We start from the raw sequence: 15,589 nt of genomic DNA on the forward strand, positions 1-15,589 counted from the left end.
CCTTCTTTGGGACTGGAATGAAAACTGACCTTTTAGAATAGGCCAATCCAAATCACCAAATGCTGCTAAGAATGTGGAACAGGAACCCTCACTCATTGCTAATGGGAATGCAAAAATGGTACAGCAAGTTTGGAAGACAGTTTGGCCATTTCTTACAAAACTAAACATACTCTTACTGTATGATCCAGCAATTGCACTGTTTGATATTTGCCCAAAAGAGCTTAAAACTTATGTTTATACAGAAATCTGCACACAGGAATTTATAGCAAATGTACTCCTAATTGCCAAAACTTGCAAGCAACTAAGTTATTCTTCAGTAGGTGAATGGATAAGCTTCGGTATATCCAGATAACAGAATACTATTGACCACTAGAAAAAAGTGAGATCTCAAGTCATGAAAAGATATAGAGAAATGTTAAATGCATATTGCTAAGTAAAAGAAACCAATCTGAAAGGCTACATACTGTATGTATGTATTATATATTCTGAAAAAGGCAAAACTATGGAAACAGTACATGAAGAGTGGCTGCATTAATGAAATCCATAAGACAAACACATAAAAGACCTAAGCAGGTACTTAATATGACATAATTAATGTCCCTTAAATACAGGATGAAAACATGAAAACATATTCAAATATTCAAATTCATTTAAAGTCAGGAAAATGCAGATTGAAACCATGAGCCCTCAATTTATACCCATCAGACTGCTAAATTAAAAAGCAGCAGAAAGGAGTACATCAAGGCTGTATATTGTCACCCTGCTTATTTAACTTATATGCAGAGTACATCATGAGAAATGTGGGGCTGGAGGAAGCACAAGCTGGAATCAAGATTGCTGGGAGAAATATCAATAACCTCAGATATGCAGATGACACCACCCTTATGGCAGAAAGTGAAGAAGAACTAAAGAGCTTCTTGATGAAAGTCAAAGAGGAGAGTGAAAAAGTTGGCTTAAAGCTCAACATTCAGAAAACTAAGATCATGGCATCTGGCCCCATCACTTCTTGGCAAATAGATGGGGAAACAGTGGCTGACTTTATTTTGACTCCAAAATCACTGAAGATGGTGATTGCAGCCAAGAAATTAAAAGACACTCCTTGGAAGGAAAGTCGTGACCAACCTAGACAGCATATTCAAAAGCAGAGACATTACTTTGCCAACAAAGGTCCGAATAGTCAAGGCTATGGTTTTGCCAGTAGTCATGTATGGTTGTGAGCACTGGACTATAAAGAAAGCTGAGCGCAGAAGAATTGATGCTTTTGAACTGTGGTGTTGGAGAAGACTCTTGAAAGTCCCTTGGATTGCAAGGAGATCCAACCAGTCCATCCTAAGGAAGATCAGTCCTGGGTGTTCACTGGAAGGACTGATGTTGAAGCTGAAACTCCAATATTTCGGCCACCTGATGCAAAGAGTTGACTCATTTGAAAAGACCCTGATGTAGGGACAGATTGAAGGCCGGAGGAGAAGGGGATAATAGAGGATGAGATGGTTAGATGGCATCACCGACTCAATGGACGTCAGTCTGGGTAAACTCTGGAAGTTGGTGATGGACTGAGAGGCCTGGTGTGCTGCGGTTCATGGGGTCACAAAGAATTGCACACGACTGATCATCTTAGGCTGAACTGAACTGAACTGAAATTTGATTCTATCAGCTCAGCCTAAGATGATCAGTTGAAGGTAAACTACTACAAAAATATAGTAAGATCAATGTGTACAAATGAAACTGGCCTCAGATCCCAACCTCCGTACTTCTCTGCCTTCTGCTTTACATTTCCCTTCTCCAGCTTACCCACTTCAGTTTAGACGCTCTTCCTTCTGGAAGCCTTCCTGGCCCTGGAAATCTGAGCTAGCAGCGCCCTCCAGTGGTTCCAGCTCTAAGCGTGTAGATCTGGCTCAGGAAGGTCTCATCAGCGAATCCGCAGACCCTGGCTGAGGGCGAGATACTCCGTCTGTCCGGTAACTAGAACAACGGGGAGGCCTGATTCATCCAGGTTATCTCGGCAGCCTCACAGGCCTCACGTATGGCTTCTAGCCTACTTCACGTGCACAGTCCTTCCCCGCCGCCCCGCGGGCTTCGCCACTGCCTTCCACTCCCCTCTCTCCCACCTCGCAAACCACATCATCTAGGCCGCAGGCCCACGAGCTCGCGGAGAGGCGGGAGCCGGCAAGAAATGCCTGCCGCCATCTTGCCCACCGGGAGTTCAGACATGGCGCTGGGGCTCCCGAGTGCAGCGCTGTTGTTTCTGGCGAGCGCTCTCATATGCTCAGAACACTACTCGCTCTTCTCTGAAAGGAGTAGGCGCGGCTCCTCGCGGGAACAGGCTGGCGGTCTGGGGTGGCCTGAGGCCGTGAGTAGGAGGCCCAGAGGGCAGAAGGCGCGTGAGGCCCGCGAACAGCAAGAGATGGACGCAAAGGGCAGTATCTGTTCTCTTCTTTAGTCAGTCGCCCTTTCTTTCTTTTGTCCCACTTAAGTAGTATTTGAATTTGGGGCCCTCCTTTTCTGTTTTTACCAACTGCCTTTACCTAAAAATGTACAGACCCTAGCTGCTGCTGCTTCCAAGTCGCTTCAGTCGTGTCCGACTCTGTGCGACCCCATGGACTGCAGCCTACCAGGCTCCTCCGTCCATGGGATTTTCCAGGCAAGAGTACTGGAGTGGGGTGCCATTGCCCTCTCCCATACAGACCCTTGCAGTTCTATATTAATGATGACTGTAATAGTAGTACTTTTGGTAGAAATGACATACACTTGTGCGTCTGTATATGTACCTTAAAATATTCTGGGGTGTGTCATTCCCACTTTACAGATTAATAGTTCATTGAAATTCAAAGCTTAAAGGGCTGTTAGGTGACTTTTTCATGCTGTTCAGAAAAATTAACCCCACAAGTTAAACGGCAAGTATTAGAAACTATAGCTCTTGATTCACCAGTCCCAGGAGCTCTCAGTTGCCATTTCAGATAGGGAAAAATGTGTTACCTGACCAGAGAAACTTATCTCACTATTACACTTTTCAGAAGTAAAGTTTTAAAATTCATGAATTGAGCTTATTTGATGTCTATTTGTAAGCAATCTGACATCATGTTTGTTTTAACTCGCTAAGATTTTTTTGTCAAATATGGGCATAGCTTAGGTATCCAGCTTGCTCTATCAGTTTTTTTTAATAGGAATTTAAAGATTATATAAATGTATTAAGATTAGAAACAAATACATATAATAATATGTTCAGTTCAAATAATATATCATTTTTATTTTTAGATTGTGGAATAGCACCACTTATGCATATGTTCAAGGGGTCTCGGATTGTAGGGGGCACAGAGGCTCAAACTGGCGCATGGCCATGGCTAGTTAGCCTACAGATTCATTCTGGCAGATTTGGTGCTCATGTATGTGCGGGAAGCTTAGTGAAAAACAGATGGGTCCTCACGGCTGCCCACTGCACTAAAGACGCTAGGTATGTATTCAGAACATTCCTACTTTATTATTTTAGGGGATATTTTGAAGCTCTTCTCACCTATTAAGTCCTGACATTGCACCTTTACTGGTCTGTTCCTTTGAGACAGTGGGGAGACTAACGCATTTGGAGAGGGGCAACCTGTATCCTAGTCCTCCTCTGACACTTTGTGGTGCAGTGGTTTTAAGTAAGGTTCCAGAACCTACTAGATGTACCAACTTGATCAAATAATATAGCTGTGTTATACTGTCACAGAGGGTGACTTCCCTGGTGGCTCAGACGGTAAAGCATCTGCCTACAATGTGGGAGACCCAGGTTCGATCCCTGGGTAGGGTCGTGAAGAGTCGGACACGACTGAAGGACTTCACTTTCACTTTTCACTTTCATGCATTGGAGAATCCACTCCAGTACTCTTGCCTGGAAAATCCCGTGGACGGAGGAGCCTGGTAGGCTACAGTCCATGGGGTCACAAAGAGTAGGACACGACTGAGTGACTTCACACTTCACATACTGTCACAGAATCTTAGAGTTCACAGAGGTATTTTAAGGCTTTAGTGCAATTCTCTGTCCTATATTTGAATCCTTCTTACAGTACTGAAATAAAGGGTTCTCTAGTCTGAAATAATTATTGCTTTAATGCATTGAGCCGGGCATTTTTTCATACACAATTTCCACTACTCCCCACAACCACTCTTTGCTAGAGGGAGACCCTGACTGGAAAGCAACAAAATCAGGGATCAAATCCAGGTGTGTCAGAATGAAAATCCACACACGTAACCATACCATTTGGCTTTCTACTTAAAAACTACCTTTTGTGATGATGAACCTTGGAAAGAACCTCATTTAAATTTTGTACAGCTTTAATTCTTAGAAAGCCTTTCCTTATGCTGAATAAGTGTCTTGACTTTTATTCTGCCTGTTGAAGCCATATGTATTAAATTTCATTCCTCTTCCAAGCATTTGAAGATAGTATTAATTTTCCACCTAACAGTTCTCAAACCTAAATCTTATTGATATTTTTACCTTTTTACTCAACAAAAACTTACTCAATATGTTATATACTAGGAACTGGGCAAGATGCTGAGGAAGTCAACATTACTGAAGTACAGTCTATTTTTTAGGAGTTCCTCCTGTTTCAGAAAACTCTGCTACTTCTATTCCTGTTCCCCTTCATTTTCTAAATTTTGCACCATCAGCTGTCCCTTATTCCTTCTTAAAACAACTATTTATCAAAGACCTGCTCTGAGATTAGGTACTGTTTAAGGATGTTACATATAATTCTGTATTTAAATAAAATACCCTCTCAGTAGCCCTCTGGGAGAAGGCAATGGCAACCCACTCCAGTACTCTTGCCTGGCAAATCCCATGGATGGAGGAGCCTGGTAGGCTGCAGTCCATGGGGTCGCTAAGAGTCAGACACGACTGAGTGACCACTTTCACTTTCCACTTTCATGCATTGGAGAAGGAAATGGCAACCCACTCCAGTGTTCTTGCCTGGAGAATCCCATGGACGGAGAAGCCTGGTAAGCTGCAGTCCATGGGGTCGCACAGAGTCGGACACGACTGAAGCGACTTGGCAGCAGCAGCAGTAGCCCTCTGAAATTGCTGTTACCTCCATTTCACACTTGAGGAATCCAGAGATCAGAGAGATTTGGTAACTTGCCCAAGATCACACTGCTGTAAAGTGGCAATCTATTGATTTAAACCTATTCTCAAATCTATGCTGTTTCATTATATCTCACTCTCTAGTATTTTTCAATATTTTCCTCGTTTCTTCCCTACAGCTTTCAAACATGTGTAGCTCAACTCATCATTATTTAACAAACAAACGAACCCTACCTGTTTCTGTTCTTCCTTTCTGTTCGGGTTTTTTCCTCCAGGACTTGGAAATGACGAACCTGAAAGAATGACATTTGGACAGTCTCTTGTAAGGACTGACAAGTTTATTTTTGTAGTCAAGTTTTTTTATAGAAGCAGGAACAAAGAGCTTAAAGTATGCGGCCGGCAGAGCGCATATGGAGTTAACACATAATCAGTAAAGACATTTTAAGGACAGCGCGCTCTAAATGACTCATGGGCTTATCTCACAACCCGCTCTCACAAGTAACATCCCTACTTATTATTAACTCTTGGTGCTGAGCATAACCAAAGGCAGGAGATGTTTTATTGTCTGCAGTGTACAGCTGAGTATTTTTGGCCCTTTGTCATTTTTTCAAGGACTTTCTCCTTTTACGGCTGTTTTGCACTATGCTTCTCAACACTTTCACTACTAGATTCCTTGAAAAAAAAGGCTCCTTTTGTTCCACCTGCATTGACTCATAAAATCCCAGTTGCAATCTGATTTCCCAGCGTGCAATAGAACACACTATTAAAGACCCACCTCCATGCCAAATCCAATGAGCTCCACTCAATCCTTATCCTATTTTATCTCTATAACATTTGGCAAAGTTGATTACTGTTCTCTTATTTCTTACTGGCTGCGCCATGTGGCTTGTAGGATCTTAATTCCCTGACCAGGGATCCAGCTCACACCCTCTGCATTGGAAGTGTGGGGTTTAACCACTGGACCACCAGGGAAGCCTTGTCATCTTTTAAATGACAGTATTTTCAAGAGTTCCACCTTCTATCCTCTTTCCTTATCATCTGAACTCTTTCTGAGAGATGTCTCATCTCGGAAATGAGATGAGACTCCTGTTTTAGGAGTCATCATGTGCTAGTAACTCCCAAGTCTCTCCAACTGAGTCATATTTCCAGCTCCCTCCTATACATATATATTGGAGTCACATTCTCAAGAAGTCTAAACATGAAATTTTTAAATCTTTCTTCTAATTCTTTCCCTTCTCTATTTTCTTAGATAATAGCTTCACCAACAGTTCCATTACCCAGAGAGTTAGTTGACTCTCTGCAGTATCTCTTAAATTTGTTTCTTTTTGTCTCCCAATACTACTCTCCATTGATTAGAAGTAGATTCAGAATATCAGTCTCCATATCCTTAGTTCCTTACTCCTTACACTGTTACTGTGGTAAATATCTGAATGAATGTGAAGTGGTATCTCATTGTGGTTTTCATTCACATTTCCCTAATGATTAGTGATGGTGAGCACATTTCCATGTGCTTTCTGGCCATCGTATTTCTTCTTCCTTTTTTTAAAGTTTGATTTACTTTAGCTTTGGCTGCACCATGCAGCATGTTCTGTATGCAGGTCAGGAAGCAACAGTTAGAACTGGACATGGAACAACAGACTGGTTCCAAATAGGAAAAGGAGTACGTCAAGGCTGGATATTGTCAACCTGCTTATTTAACTTATATGCAGAGTACATCATGAGAAATGCTGGGCTGGAGGAAGCACAAGCTAGAATCAAGACTGCTGGGAAAAATATCAATAACCTCAGATGTGCAGATGACACTACCCTTATGGCAGAAAGTGAAGAAGAACTAAAGAGCCTCTTGATGAAAGTGAAAGAGGAGAATGAAAAAGTTGCCTTAAAGCTTAACATTCAGGAAACAAAGATCATGGCATCCAGTCCCATCACTTCATGGCAAAGAGATGCAGAAACAGTGGAAACAGTGACATTTTATTTTTGGGGGGTCCAAAATCAGTGCAGATGGTGACTGCAGCCATGAAATTAAAAGACACTTACTCCTTGTAAGGAAAGTTATGACCAACCCAGAGAGCACATTAAAAAGCAGAGACATTACTTTGCCAACAAAGGTCCGTCTAGTCAAGGCTATGGTTTTTCCAATGGTCATGTATGGATGTGAGAGTTGGACTATAAAGAAAGCTGAGTGCCGAAGAATTGATGCTTTTGAACTGTGGTGTTGGAGAAGACTTGAGAGTCCTTTGGACTGCAAGGAGATCCAACTAGTCCATGCTAAAGGAAATAAGCCCTGAATATTCATTGGAAGGACTGATGTTGAAGCTGAAACTCCAATACTTTGGCCACCTGATTCGAAGAGCTGACTCACTGGAAAAGACCTTGATGCTGGGAAAGATTGAGGGCAGGAGAAGGGGACGACAGAGGATGAGATGGTTGGATGGCATCACCAATTCAATGGACGTGAGTGTGAGTAAACTCCGGGAGTTGGTGATGGAGAGGGAGGCCTGGTGTGCTGCAGTCCATGGGGTTGCAAAGAGTCGGACATGACTGAGTGACTGAACTGAACTGAACTGAACTGATGCAGCATGTGGGATCTTAGTTCTCGGACTAGCAATCAAACCTGGAAGCATGAACCACCAAAAAAGTTCTGTATTCTTCTTTGAACAACCATTTATTCAAGTCCTTTCCCCATTTTTGAACTGGGCTGTTTGGATTTTTGTGGATATTGAGCTGTAGGAATGCTTTATTTATTTTCAATATTAATCCCTTACTAGTCAAGGCTATGGTTTTTCCAGTGGTCATGTATGGATGTGAGAGTTAGACTATGAAGAAAGCTGAACGCTGAAGAATTGATGCTTTTGAACTGTGGTGTTGGAGAAGACTCTTGAGAGTCCCTTGGACTGCAAGGAGATCCAACCAGTCCATCTTAAAGGAGATCAGTCCTGGGTGTTCTTTGGAAGGACTGATGCTGAAGCTGAAACTCCAATACTTTGGCCACCTCACGCAAAGAGCTGACTCACTGGAAAAGACTTGATGCTGGGAGGGATTGAGGGCAGGAGAAGGGGACGACAGAGGATGAGATGGCTGGATGGCATCACTGACTCGATGGACGTGAGTCTGAGTGAACTCTGGGAGTTGGTGTTGGACTGGGAGGCCTGGTGTGCTGAGATTCCTGGGGTCGCAAAGAGTCAGACACGACTGAGTGACTGAACTGACTGACGGAAATATATATGATTTGCAAACATTTTCTCACATTCTGTGACTTGTCTTTTCACTCTCTTAATAGTGTCCTTTTATGCAAAAGTTTTAACTTTGACCAACTCCAATTTATTTTTTTCTTTTGTTATTTATATGTTTGATGTCACATCTGAGAATCATTGCCAAATCCAATATCATGAAGCTTTTCTTCTGTGTTTTCTTCTAAGAGTTATATAGCTTTATTCTTACACTTAGGTCTTTGATCTGTGTTGACTTAACTTTTGCATATGTTATAAAGTAGGATCCAATTTCATTCTTTTGTATGTAGATATCCAATTTTCCCAGCACCATTGCTGAAAAGTCTTTCCTTTCTCCAGTGAATAGTCTTGGTACTCTTGTTGAAAATCAACTGACCACATATGCCAGAGTGTATTTCTGGGCTCTCTAGTCTTTTCATTGCCATATATGTCTGCCCTTATGCTAGTACCACACTGTTTTGATTACTATAGCTTTTCATTAAGTTTTGAAAACTAGAGGTATGATCCTCCAACTTCATTCTTCTTTTTCAGATTTATTTTGGCTACTTGGGGTCTTTTGATATTCCCTATGAATTTTAGGATTTTTTTTTTTAATTTCTGCAAAAACATTGGTATTGGTATAGGTGCTGCATTGACTCTATGGAGCATTCTGTGTAGTACTGTCATTTTTAACAATATTAAGTCTTCCAATACATGAACAAGGGATGTCTTTCCATTTATTTACATCATCTTTAATTTCTTTTAGCAAAGTTTTGTAGTTTTCAGTGTATATAACTTGCTTTCTTAATCTTATGGTCTGAATATAAATTGAAGTCAGTTCAGTTCAGTTGCTCAGTCATGTCCAACTCTTTGTGACCCCAATGGACTGCAGCACTCCAGGCTTCTCTGTCCAGCACCAACTCCTGGAGCTTGCTTAAACTCATGTTCATTGAGTTGGTAATGCCATCCAACCATCTCATCCTGTCATCCCCTTCTCCTTCTGCCTTCAATCTTTTCCAGCATCAGGGTCTTTTCCAAGGAGTCAGTTCTTAGCATCAGGTAGCCAAAGTATTGGAGCTTCAGCTTCAGCATCAGTCCTTCCATGAATATTCAAGACTGATCTCCTTTAGGATTGACTGGTTGGATCTCCTTGCAGTCCAAGGGACTCTCAAGAGTCTTCTCCAACACCACAGTTCAAAAGCATCAATTCTTCGGTGCTCAGCTTTCTTTATAGTCCAACTCTCACATCCATACCTGACTCCTGGAAAAACCATAGCCTTGACTAGATGGACCTTTGTTGGCAAAGTAATGTCTCTGCTTTTTAATATGCTGTCTATGTTGGTCATAGCTTTTCTTCCAAGGAGCAAGCATCTTTTAATTTCATGGTTGCAGTCACCATCAGCAATGATTTTGGAGCCCAAGAAAATAAAGTCTGTCACTGTTTCCATTGTTTCCCCATCTATTTGCCATGAAGTAATGGAACCAGATGCCATGATCTTAGTTTTCTGAATGTTGAGTTTTAAGCCAGCTTTTTCACTCTTCTCTTTCACCCTCATCAAGAGGCTCTTTAGTTGTTCTTCACTTTCTGCCATAAGGATAGTGTCGTCTGCATATCTGAGGTTACTGATATTTCTCCCGGCAATCTTGATTCTAGCTTGTGCTTCATCCAGCCCAGCATTTTGCATGATATACTCTGCGTGTAAGTTAAGTAAGCAGGGTGACAATATACATCCTTGACGTACTTCTTTCCCAGTTTTGAACCAGTCAGGTTCCATGTCTGGTTCTAACTGTTGCTTCTTGACCTACATACTGGTTTCTCAGAAGGCAGGTAAGGTGGTCTGGTATTCCTATCTCTTTAAGAATTTTCCAGTTTGTGGTGATCCACACAGTAAGTAATACAAACTGATTTAGCTATTCTTTGTCATTTGATGGAGGATTTAATCTGTTTACATTTAAACTAATTATTGATAGGTAAGGACTTACTATTGCCATCTTAATTGTTTTCTGGTTTTTTTTATAGGTCCATTATTCCTTGTTTATTAGCCTGCTGTTTTGTGTGTGCGTGTGCTTTGATGTCTTTTGGTATGAGTAAGCCTTGACTTCTTTTTTTAAATTTATTTTTAATTGGAGAATAATTGTTTTACAAAGTTGTGTTGGTTTCTGCCATACAACAATGTGAATCAGCCATAAGTATACATATGTCCCTGCCCTCTTGTCACAGAGCACAAGGTTGGGGTCCCTGTGTTATACACCAACTTCCCACTATCTGTTTTACACATGCTAATGTTGCTTTGACTTCTTTATTGTGTCCTTTTGTGTAATTGCTACAGGTTTTTCCCTTGAGATTATCAAGAAGTTTACACAAACTACCTTAAAATTATAACATCATATTTTAAGCTGTTACAACTTCAATAGAATTCCTAAACTTTACACTTTAGCTTTTCCTCCACCTCACATTTTAGGATACTGTTGTAATGGTTTATGTATTTTTATGTAACTAATGGATGATTATAGTTATGATTATTTTTACTACATTAATTTAACTTTTAAACTAAAATTGTAAGTAAATTATATGCCACTATTACCAAATTACCGAATGTAAGTTTGACTGTATGTTTACCATTACCAATGAGTTTTGCACTACCTTTTAATGTCTTTATGATGTTAATTAGTGTCCTTTTACTTTCACTCAAAGAACCTCCTTTAGCACTTCTTGTAAGGTTGTTGTTCAGTCGATCAATTGTGTCTGACCCTGTGACCCAATGGACTGTAGCACGCCAGTCTTCCAAGTCCTTCACCATCTTTCAGAGTTTGCTCAAATTCATGTCCATTGAGTCAGTGATGGCATCCAACCATTTTGTCCTCTGTTACCTCCTTCTCCTCCTGCCTTCAATCTTTCCTAGTATCAGTAAGTGTGTTAGTCACTCAGTCATGCCTGACTCTTTGCGATCCCATGGACTGTAGCCTGCCAGGCTCCTCTTTCCATGAAATTTTCCAGGCAAGAATACTGGAGTGGGTTTCCATTTCTTTCCCAGCATAGGGTCTCTTCCAGTAAGTCAGCTGTTCACATCGGGTGGCCAAAGGATTAGCACTTTAGCTTCAGCATCAGTCCTTCCAATGAATATTCAGGGTTGATTTCATTTAGGATTGACTAACTTGATCTCCTTGCAGTCCAAGGGACTCAAGAGTCTTCTCCAACACCATAGTTCAAAAGCATCAGTTCTTTGGCACTCAGTCTTCTTTATGGCCCAGCTCTCACATCCATACATGATACTGGAAAAACCACAGCTTTGACTACATAGACCTTTGTCAGAAAAGTAATGTCTCTGCTTTTTAATACACTGTCTAGGTTTGTCATAGCTTTTCTTCCATGGAGCAAATGTCTTTTAATTTCATGGCTGCAGTCACCATCCACAGTGATTCTGGAGCCCAAGAAAATAAAGTCTGTCACTGTTTCCATTGTTTCCCCATCTATTTGCCATGAAGTGATGGAACCAGATGCCATGATCTTAGTTTTCTGAATGTTGAGTTTTAAGCCAGCTTTTTCACTCTCCTCTTTCACCCTCATCAAGAGGCTCTTTAGTTTCTCTTCACTTTCTGCCATTAGGGTGGTTATCATCTACATATCTGAGGTTATTGATATTTCCCCCAGAAATCTTGATTCCAGCTTGTGAATCATCCAGCCCAGCATTTCACATGATGTACTCTGCATATATGTTAAATAAGCAGAGTGACAATATACAGCCTTGACGTACTCTTTTCCCAACTTTGAACCAGTCCATTGTTCCATGTCCAGTTCTAACTGTTGCTTCTGGACCTGCATACAGGTTTCTCAGGAGGCAGGTAAGGTGGTCTGGTATTCCCATCCCTTTAAGAATTTTCCACAGTTTGTTGTGATCCACACAAAGGCTTTAACATAGTCAATGAAGCAAAAGATGTTTTTCTAGAATTCTTTTGTAAGGTTAATGTAGTAGTAATGAACTCCTTCAGCTTTTGTTTGTTCAGGAAGTCTTTATCCAACAATTTTCTGTCTACAAGGGACTCACTTTAGTTTTAAAGGCACACATAGGGGACTTCCCCGGTGGTTCAGCAGTTACAAGTTTGTCTTGCAATGCAGGGGGTGCAGTTCAGTTCCAGGGAACTAAGATCTTATATGCCATGGAGCAACTGAGCCTGCATGCCACAACCAGACAGCACACACATCACAGTGAAAGTTCCCACATGAGACTATGAAGGTCCCATGTGCAGCAACGAAGATTCCATGTGCAGCAATCTTCATTGCTGCACCAGACCACCTTACCTGCCTCCTGAGAAACCTGTATGCAGGTCCAGAAGCAACAGTTAGAAGCAGCCAAATAGATAAATTAAAAAAAAATTTTTTTAAGGCACATATAGACTGAGAGTGAAGGGATGGAAAAAGATATTTCAAGAAATTGGTAACCTCCTAAAAAGCAAGGGTATTTATATTAGACAAAATAGACTTTAAGCATAAAATGGTAAAAGAGACAAGAAAAGATCAGCATACAATGGAAAAGACCCTGATGCTGGGAAAGATTGAAGGGAAAAGGAAAAGAGGGTAGGAGAAGATGAGATGGTTAGATAGCATCACCCACTCAATGCACATGAATCTGCAAACTCCAGAAGATGATGAAGGACAGGGAAGCCTGTTGTGCTGTAGGCCATCAAAGAGTCAGACACAACTTAGTGACTGAACAACAATAATAAAGGGGTCAAGCCATCAAGAAGATATAATAACAGTAAGTATTTATGCATCCAACACTGGAGCGTCTAAATATACAAAGCAAGAACTAACAGAGTTAAAAGGAGAAATAAATAGCAATTCAGTAATAGTTGGGGACTTTAGTTGGGGATCTTAACAATTGACAGATCATCTAGAGAGAGAATCAATAAGGCAACAGCAGATTTAAACAATGCTATAGATCAAGAAGGACTTAACAGACATAGACAACCTTCTAGCCAACAGCAGCAGACTATACATTCTTCTCAAGTACACATGGAACATTTTCTATGACAGACCATATGTTAGGCCACAAAACAAGTCAGCAAATTCAAGGAGACCGAAATCATACCAAGGATCTTCTCTGAACACAATAGCATGAAAGTAGAAATGAATAAAAAGAGGAAAATTGGAAAATGCATGAATACATGGAAATTAAACAATACTCTCCTAGGAAACCAATGGATCAAAGAAGAAACTAAAAGAGAAATTTAAAAAGGATTTTGAGACAAAAATGGAAACACAACTTAAGCAGCAAAAGCAGTTCTAAGAGAGAAGTTCATGGCAATAAATGTATATATTAAGAAGCAAGATAATACCAAATAAAGAACCCACCTCTGTACCTGAAGGAACTAGAAAAAGAAGAAACTGAACCTAAAATTAGAAGGAAGGAAATAATAAAGATTAGCACAGTGTTAAATAGATACCAAAAATATATAAAACATTAACCAAACTAAGAGTTGGTTCTTTGAAAAGATAAACAAAATTGATAAACACTTATTTACCAAGGAAAAAAGAGGGAGGACCCAAATCAACAAACTTATAAATGCAAAAGGACATAGTATAACTTATACCACAGAAATACAAAGGATCATAAGATTTTTTAAATGGGTATAGAATCTGAGTAGATATTTTTCCAGAGAAGATAAATGGTCAACAGGTACCCAGAAAGATGCTCAACTCACTAGTCATTAGGGAAATGTAAATTAAAACCACAATGAAATATTACCTTACAATGACCATCATCAAAAAAGACAGCTAACAAATGCTGGTGTGGATATGGAGGAAAAGGAACACTTGTGAACTGCTTATAGGAGTATATAAATTGGTATATCTACTATGGAAAAACAGTATGGAGGGTTCTCAAAAAATTAAAAATAGTACTATAACATGATCCAGCAATTCTATCTCTGGGACTATATCCAAAAGGGATGAAACATTAACTCGAAAAGATACCTGCACCCCATGTTCATAGCAGAATTATTTATAACAGCCTCTAAGTGACAAGTAATGGATGAATGGATAAAAAAGTAAAGAAATGTGATATGTGTGTGTGTGTGTATAATTTAGCCATAAATAATGAGGAAATCCTATCATTTGTGACACTGTGGACGGATCTTGAAGGCATCATGCTAAGTCAAATAAGTCTGACAGACAAATTCATACTGCATGTTCTCCGTTATAAGTAGAATCCAAAAAAACCAAAAAATCCCCACCAAATTCAGAGAAAAAGAGATGAGATTTGTGGCTTGTTTCCAGAGGCAGGCTGAAGGGATATTGGAGGAGAGGTAGTCAAAGGTACAAACTTCCATCATAAGATAAATAAGAACTAGGAATATAACGTACAACATGATGAGTGTAGTTAAGACTGCTGTATGATATACAGGAAAATTGTTAAGAGAGTATGTCCTAAGAGTTTTCATCACAAGGAGAATTTTTTTCTTTCCTTTTTATTGCATATAAATGAGATAATGGATGTTACTTAAACCTATTGTGGTAATCACTTTACAACATATGTAGATCAATGTGCAGTACACCTTAATCTTATACAATGATGTATGTCAATTATTTCTCAATAAAACTGAAAAAATTTTAATTCAAGAAAGATAAATTAATTTTATCTTTATCTTTAAAGATAATTTAATTCAAGAAAGAAAAGAAACATTATTTAAAAGTTCAGTTCAGTCGCTCAGTCGTGTCCGACTTTGCAACCCCATGAACCGCAGCACGCCAGGCCTCCCTGTCCATCACCAACTCCCAGAGTCCACCCAAACCCATGTCCATTGTGTCGGTGATGCCATCCAACCATCTCATCCTCTGTTGTCCCCTTCTCCTCCAGCCCTCACTCTTTCCCAGCAACAGGGTCTTTTCAAATGAGTCAGCTCTCCACATCAGGTGGCCAAAGTATTGGAGTTTCAGCTTTAGCGTCAGTCCTTCCAATGAACACCCAGGACTAATCTCCTTTAGGATGCACTGGTTGGATCTCCTTGCAGTCCAAGGGACTCTCAAGAGTCTTCTCCAACACCATAGTTCAAAAGCATCAATTCTTTGACATTCAGCTTTCTTTATAGTCCAACTCTCACGTCCATGCATGACTACTGGAAAAACCATAGCCTTCACTAGATGGACCTTTGTTGGCAAAGTAATGTCTTTGCTTTTTAATATGCTGTCTAGGTTAGTCATAACTTTCCTTCCAAGGAGCAAGCGTCTTTTAATTTCATGGCTGCAATCACCATCTGTAGTGATTTTGGAGTCCAGAAAAATAAAGTCAGCCACTGTTACCACTGTTTACCCATCTATTTCCTA

At 40.2% G+C, this 15,589-nt stretch overlaps 1 protein-coding gene across 1 annotated transcript in view; it reads left to right on the top strand.

The window, feature by feature from the left end:
- Nucleotides 1-2,209: 2,209 nt before the first annotated feature.
- The window catches only part of TMPRSS12 (transmembrane (C-terminal) protease, serine 12), a 34,494-nt gene continuing 21,114 nt past the window's right edge, over nt 2,210-15,589 (top strand). The window contains exons 1-2 of the mRNA XM_010858074.1: nt 2,210-2,381; nt 3,256-3,451. Of these exons, the coding sequence (XP_010856376.1) occupies nt 2,210-2,381; nt 3,256-3,451 (368 nt within the window). The remainder of the gene's footprint in view (nt 2,382-3,255; nt 3,452-15,589) is intronic.

The sequence above is a fragment of the Bison bison genome, unplaced genomic scaffold (assembly GCF_000754665.1).
Source record: "Bison bison bison isolate TAMUID 2011002044 unplaced genomic scaffold, Bison_UMD1.0 scf7180017864383, whole genome shotgun sequence".
NCBI lineage: Eukaryota > Metazoa > Chordata > Mammalia > Artiodactyla > Bovidae > Bison > Bison bison.